General features: G+C 43.9%; 2 protein-coding genes across 4 annotated transcripts in view; both read right to left on the bottom strand.

Moving 5' to 3' along the window:
• Nucleotides 1–840: 840 nt before the first annotated feature.
• gpr151 (G protein-coupled receptor 151) lies at nucleotides 841–2,777 on the bottom strand. The gene has a single exon (XM_034092417.2). The coding sequence runs from the start codon at nucleotides 2,534–2,536 to the stop codon at nucleotides 1,217–1,219; it is 1,320 nt and encodes a 439-aa protein (XP_033948308.1). The 5' UTR covers nucleotides 2,537–2,777; the 3' UTR covers nucleotides 841–1,216.
• A 525-nt stretch (nucleotides 2,778–3,302) lies between these two features.
• The window catches only part of ppp2r2ba (protein phosphatase 2, regulatory subunit B, beta a), a 49,016-nt gene continuing 46,318 nt past the window's right edge, over nucleotides 3,303–6,000 (bottom strand). For all 3 annotated transcript variants that reach the window (XM_071204654.1, XM_034092415.2, XM_034092416.1), the window contains exons 8-10: nucleotides 5,862–5,953; nucleotides 5,660–5,783; nucleotides 3,303–5,189 (exon numbers count right to left, since the gene is read on the bottom strand). In XM_071204654.1, the coding sequence (XP_071060755.1) occupies nucleotides 5,034–5,189; nucleotides 5,660–5,783; nucleotides 5,862–5,953 (372 nt within the window). In that variant the 3' untranslated portion in view covers nucleotides 3,303–5,033. The remainder of the gene's footprint in view (nucleotides 5,190–5,659; nucleotides 5,784–5,861; nucleotides 5,954–6,000) is intronic.

The raw sequence follows: 6,000 nt of genomic DNA, 5'->3' as shown, positions 1-6,000 counted from the left end.
CTTCTTTTCTTCTTGAACTTTACATTTATGCAAACCTTATACCTTTGATGTACATTTTGAATGTAGGTCCTTTTTGGCGTGAAAATCTTCATTATTTACACTCAATGTTCAGCACAGCTGGGTTGCTTTTAAATCAGACAGACGAATCGATTGCAGATCAGCTTGGGCACAGTTTCCTCTTGATGATTATCCCTTTAATTGTGTGACATTTAGGTTAATACATTGTAATGTGTTATGAGCTTCCCACAGAGGCGGGTCCACTGACAGAACTTCAGAGTTCAGACGAAAGCTCTTTACCTCTAATGAGAACCCATGGCAATTCCAATGGATGCCCTTGTAAAATAATATTTAATGACCTGGTGTCAGCGGGAGACCACCCGCTGATGTCTGATCTCATTAAGTCCTGAATGTACAAGTGTGCGTCTGTATGTGTCATTGATTGAACCAATAACAGGAGCATTCCTGTTTGAACTTCACCTAAAAAATGAACTGTTGTGCTTCTAATTTTTCTCTAATATCTTCACCCCAGGACAATGTTATCACACAGAGGCAACCTTTTTAGAATTGTCTTTATTGTTAACACTATTCATTCTGATGCACAATGATTAGCGACATAACAAAAAGAGTACAGAAAACAAACACTTTCTCCACTTTCACATACAAACATCTGCTTATCCAAAGAGTATACTCATACAATGATTGCACATGAGTGCAACACACATTTACAGATGTTAACATGTACTTCCAATATGCCAGATAAAGATTTTTTGCAGCACACCAGTCGTTAAACATTTGACTACTCCCACAGTGGGTTGTTCAGTTAATTCAAGAAACCTGTCATTTACGATGTTTAATATACCAAAGAGTATACTGAAATATATATATATAAATATACTGTGTATTGAATTCACATTATCATCATTAACAGAAGCGTTATTTACAGCCACCAAAGTAATTTCACCCTAATTATTCTTCCATTATATTATATACTTTTTTAAAATTCCAAACACAGAAGAAAGACAATATTGTGTAATATTTATCATATATACTGAAGATACTGCTCCACTTGTACTCCACTCTTGTATTGCACGTCTTACCTTTGAATAATTACATTAACACTGTTGACAGAATACAATGAATTGATAGTGCAGTGAGCAGCAGTACTTAAACTGAGATCTGTAGACGAAGAAGCTGCTGTCTGAGGACCATCTTGGTGTTATTTCCCCCCCTCTTTGTTTTGGTTCTCCCACGGCACTGGATCATTTTCCTCCGCATTAGATCCAGTCTCCCTCATGTGCCAGAACTGCTCCAGATCAGGCAAGACGATCCCATCTTTGAGACTCTCTGTGTCTACTTCTCTCTCTCCTCCTTGCTCTGGCTGGGGCTCAGCCTCTCTGCTGGGACCCTGGCTGGAGGTTGATCGATTGTTCTTCTCCCCCCGCAGCTGGAACGAAGTCTCCGGTCTGGGGCGAGGAGACTGGAGACAAGTAGGGTTGTGAGGTCCGGGTTTTTTCTTGGTAGGACGATGTTTGCGCATGGTGAGGCGCCTCCAGAGCCCCCTGTAGCCCTCTCTGAACTCCTCGGAGAGGGAGAGGACGATTAGAGGGTTCACCAGGGACAGGGAGAAGGTGAGCAGCTGAGCAGAAAGGGTCAGAAGAGGGGGAAGAGAGGAGACGAGAGGCTTGGCTCCTGCAATTTCCTTTTCTGCTATATGACGCTCCCAAACCCACTCCACCCACTGTGGAAGCCAGAGAATAGCCATGGCCACGGTCAGGCTGAACAGCATCAAGGTAAGCTTCCTGGACCTTATCTGTGTGCGCAGGTTCTGAGACTTACTGGAGCGCCGCTGGCACTGGCTGTAAGCCCTCCAGAAATACATCAGGGCAAAGCTGAGGGGTGCACAGTACACTCCCACGGGGTAAGCTTTGACATACACAGCCATGAAGTCCCGGGCTTTAGGAGGAACCACCATCACACACACCAGTCCACGAGCTTCTCTCTGGAGCGTGGCAAACAGCCAGTGAGGGATGGTGACGGAGCAAGCGGACAGCCAGATGAAGAAGAACACCACCAGGATGGAGCCCAGGTGGATGCTCACCTGCTTGTTGGGGTTGGAAACGTAGCGGTAGCAAGCTTTGGCCATGATGGCAACCGTGAAGCTCTTGGCTGCCATGCAGGACTGGAGGAACCAGTCGGCCGTCTTGCAGACAACCCAGCCCAGAGTCCAGGAGGCTTTGGAGTAGACCGCAGCCCTGAAAGGCACCGCGAACAGCAGCACCAGCCCGTCGGCAAACATCAAGTTGAAGACCAGGGAGTTGATGAGAGATAGTTTGCCCCTGTGAGCGCTGGAGAACAAGATGACCATCGCAGTGAGGTTGCAAGCTGCACCCAAGAAACAGATGACTCCTAGAATGGCCGGCATCAGGACCCTCAGCTCCCCGGGGTCCAGGTGTGGGTACAAGCCGCGCTCATTGAAGGACCACTTGTCTATAGAGCTGTTCACAAGTGTTTCATTGTTCCCACTCAACTTATCCATCTTTCCCAAAAAGATGGGGAAATGATATAAGAAGAAACACTAGGAAAAGTTCAAGCCTGCCAGGAGAAGAAGGATCTGGGAAGAAGGAGAAAATGCTAAAAAGAATGATGTAATATGTTAAGCAATGCTACCACTTTAAATCTAAACCTGATTGAATAACTGCATCAGACAGAACTATCGATTGCCGATCAATAATCAGTGGAGCTCCTGTCTGTCCCAGGGTTTATCCTGAGACGCAATGATGCAGCTTCTGCCACTGGTTATAAAGATGCGGTTTGATTGACAGCTGCTGTCCCCTGCTGACGAAATGTGCGTCGACGACTGCCTCACGGGGCCAATTAGAAAAACTCTGCATAATGTGCACAGTAGGACACAGGAATGTATGGGATAGCTAATTTACAGTTTTCTTATACTAATGCTTGACTGCTGATGTTTTTAATATAGCCCAATGGCCTTTAAAACTGTGTTCATGGTCTATAATATCTGAAGCATCCACTAGCAATCAATTGTGTATGTTATATGTTGGATTTCTGCTCCTATAATGGTAAATTACACAATATGAATAATCAAAAATATTTAAGAAAATTGTCAATTTGGCTCTTCATTTCAAATCAACCACCGACTGTGTCCAGTGGAGGAAAATCCTGTTTCATCCAGACTGCTTTTATATGTCTCACTCCATCCACACGAGGGCCCTCTTGCACCACGAGCAGCAATGAATCATTTGAAGTACATTCAGCGTTATAAACAGAGGAGGTCCAGGTCCTTCATCTTGCACATCTTCTTTATTCAAAGAAAGTCCATTAAGCATAAAGACTGCATGGTAATTAATTGCATTTCATTACATTCTGAGCTATAAAAGTTTGTCAATTAGAAGTGTCACAAAGGAGGTTGTTTAGAAGACATTACTGTTTAAAGGAATCACACTTAATAATTCCCTGATTTCACAGAGTTCATTTCGACCTTTGACTGCTTTTCTTTATGGGAGTTGGCTCTTAAAAACTAATCTGAGACAAATGAAGATCTCCCGACTGATCAGAGCTTAGTGCTGAAAAACAAACCTGCTACTGTTCCACGTTACCCATCTTTAACAAGACGAGGAACGTGGACAGGCAAATATGTGTACTTGCATTGTGCTTCAGATGATCTGTAGATGTTCAGAATATCTATGTGCAGGCTGTCGGGTCCATCAGATTAAGATCCAACGCATGCAAAAAGAGCTACGCTATCATTATGTTACCCAATGAACTTTAATAAATCATCGTAAAAAATGGACAGTTCTACAATCTACAGATCATTTTCAGTACAATCCAAACGGGGCGAGGTGTTTTTTTTCAAACAGGGCATTTGCCAAACAATTATTTGTTGTGTCTTTGTCATGTCTTTTGCAAACGGCTGACATCGGACTGACTGCAATGTGATAAGAGCAACAATAACTTTGTACATATCACAGCGTCCCCCCTGAAGAACAAGCATGTAGCCGGTGCTATGATGTCCTCATGACTGCATCGCTTCTAGCTCTTCTTTCCATTTGGAAAACTCCCAAGAGCTATTTTGTTTTGTTCTTGATGGAGAAAGACAGAAATAAAAATCCTAAATCAACATTTCATTTGAAACATCCACACTCCTGCCTTGTACTCAATCCCCACCACCCTCCCACTCCCACTACATCAACCCCCCCCACATACCAAAAGAAGGCACCACAGCTTCTAAACAGACTCATTGACCGAGCGAAGGACTCAATAAAACAACAGCATTAAATAAAACCATTGACACACCCTGGAAGGGCTTCATTCACGTTACAGACGACAGCAGTCTCACCAGGGAGACACAGAACGGGTACTAGAAGGACCGACCATGTTGTGTCCAAAGCAGAGAGAACTCTCGGTATCTGGGGTCAGAGATGTACAACCTCGCTCTCTTTAGTAAGAGTTGTGCGGCAGGTTGCACTGTCCGCCCCAGTTCACATGCACCGCCGCATGAGCAGCATGAAAGAGAGGGGGCACTGTTGCTACATGACAACGAGCCACCATCATGTAAGCTAGGTGTCTGTCTGTGTGCTCTTCTTAAAGTTCAGTGTAACCCCTTCCTCCAGGGTCCCTCCGGAGGGCTGCTACATCACGTGATTCATGCAGCAATCCTCTTGTTGCACGGGATTCACTTCTCCAGGTGTCCGCATGGCTAAATAAATTAAATAAGAAGTCAATTTGAAGAATGAAAGTCCATTCTCAAATTCGACAAATCTTTTTTTTTTTTTTTTCGAACGCTGTATCCAGATTGTATCAAATTCCCAAAATAAAACAGCGTCCATATTTCAGTCCCTGGATACTGATCTCTGCACATCTTCAGCAAAATTCAAGACTGGCAGCAACAAGTCATAGAGAGAAGAGGGGTAGGATGCAGATTAGGGCTCCATCTTTCTCTTCCTCCGACCCTAGCTCTCCCTGCAGCCCCCTCATGTGAAGGGGTGAGGGCTCAGCAGAGGCAGATCGCCCCTTTAGTTGACCTTGTCTTGGAAGATGTACAGGTTGTTGGTGGCCGCTACAGCGATGATGTTCTCATGGGGGTGCCATGTAGTGTGGAGGATCTTCTTGCTGAAGTCAAGGCTGTCTACACTGATCTCATCCTTACGCCGCTTCCCACCCACACACACCTGGAGGACAACAGTAGAGATGAAGAGGTGTTAATATTCGACTGTGCACACATTAACATATTTCAGTGATGTTAAAGCGGCATTGTTAATATCACCTTATAGAGTAGATATAGTTACTTCATTAGCAGTTGCCTATTTACACACCCTGGAGACATGTAGCAAAATAACCATTCATTTAAAGTCATGTGTCCAACCCAAAATGAACCTCCATATTAACTCTACTTTTAGCTCTGTTATAGTCTCTAACCCCTGATGCTAAATGTTTTGTCTTTAGATGCTAAATTCTACACCAAGTTATTTAGCGATAGTTGCTAACTTTGTCTGTATGCTGTTTGTTGCTAGCAGAAACTACGTATATACAACACATATGGTAATCGCCATGAATCTTTCTCCACTGTCTTCTACTTTAAAAAAATTCTTCCAGCTGCCTCTGGATGTCAGTTAACCTGTATTCATGATGTGTGCTTTACCTTGCGAGGCTTGAGAATGGCTCTGGGTTTGCTGTTCTCCCTGGACGCCTCCAGTGTGACGTCACGTTTAGTGTTCCGGTCGAACATTCGGAAGAAGTTGTTGTAGGAGCCGGTCATAATGACACTGAAGAGGAGAAGAGAGATTGCATTTATTATTGAGATAAACTAATGGATGCATGGATGGATAAGAGGTGAATCGTACCTGTCTGATCCATTCCAGACGCACTCAAACTTGTCGAAGATGCAGTCATTCTCATACAGAGAGCAAAGTTTGCCACGTAAGTAGTCGTGAACCTGACAAATAAAAATAAAAACATGAACATCTGAAGATTTTAGATCCA

Source organism: Pseudochaenichthys georgianus, chromosome 10 (genome assembly GCF_902827115.2).
Source record: "Pseudochaenichthys georgianus chromosome 10, fPseGeo1.2, whole genome shotgun sequence".
NCBI classification, from domain to species: domain Eukaryota; kingdom Metazoa; phylum Chordata; class Actinopteri; order Perciformes; family Channichthyidae; genus Pseudochaenichthys; species Pseudochaenichthys georgianus.
The sequence above is the reverse complement of the archived record's forward strand: the minus strand, read 5'-3'. Positions and strand labels throughout refer to the sequence as shown.

Coding starts and splice junctions, on each gene's coding strand:
- gpr151 (XM_034092417.2), bottom strand. CDS start 2,536: ATGGATAAGTTGAGTGGGAACAATGAAACACTTGTGAACAGCTCTATA.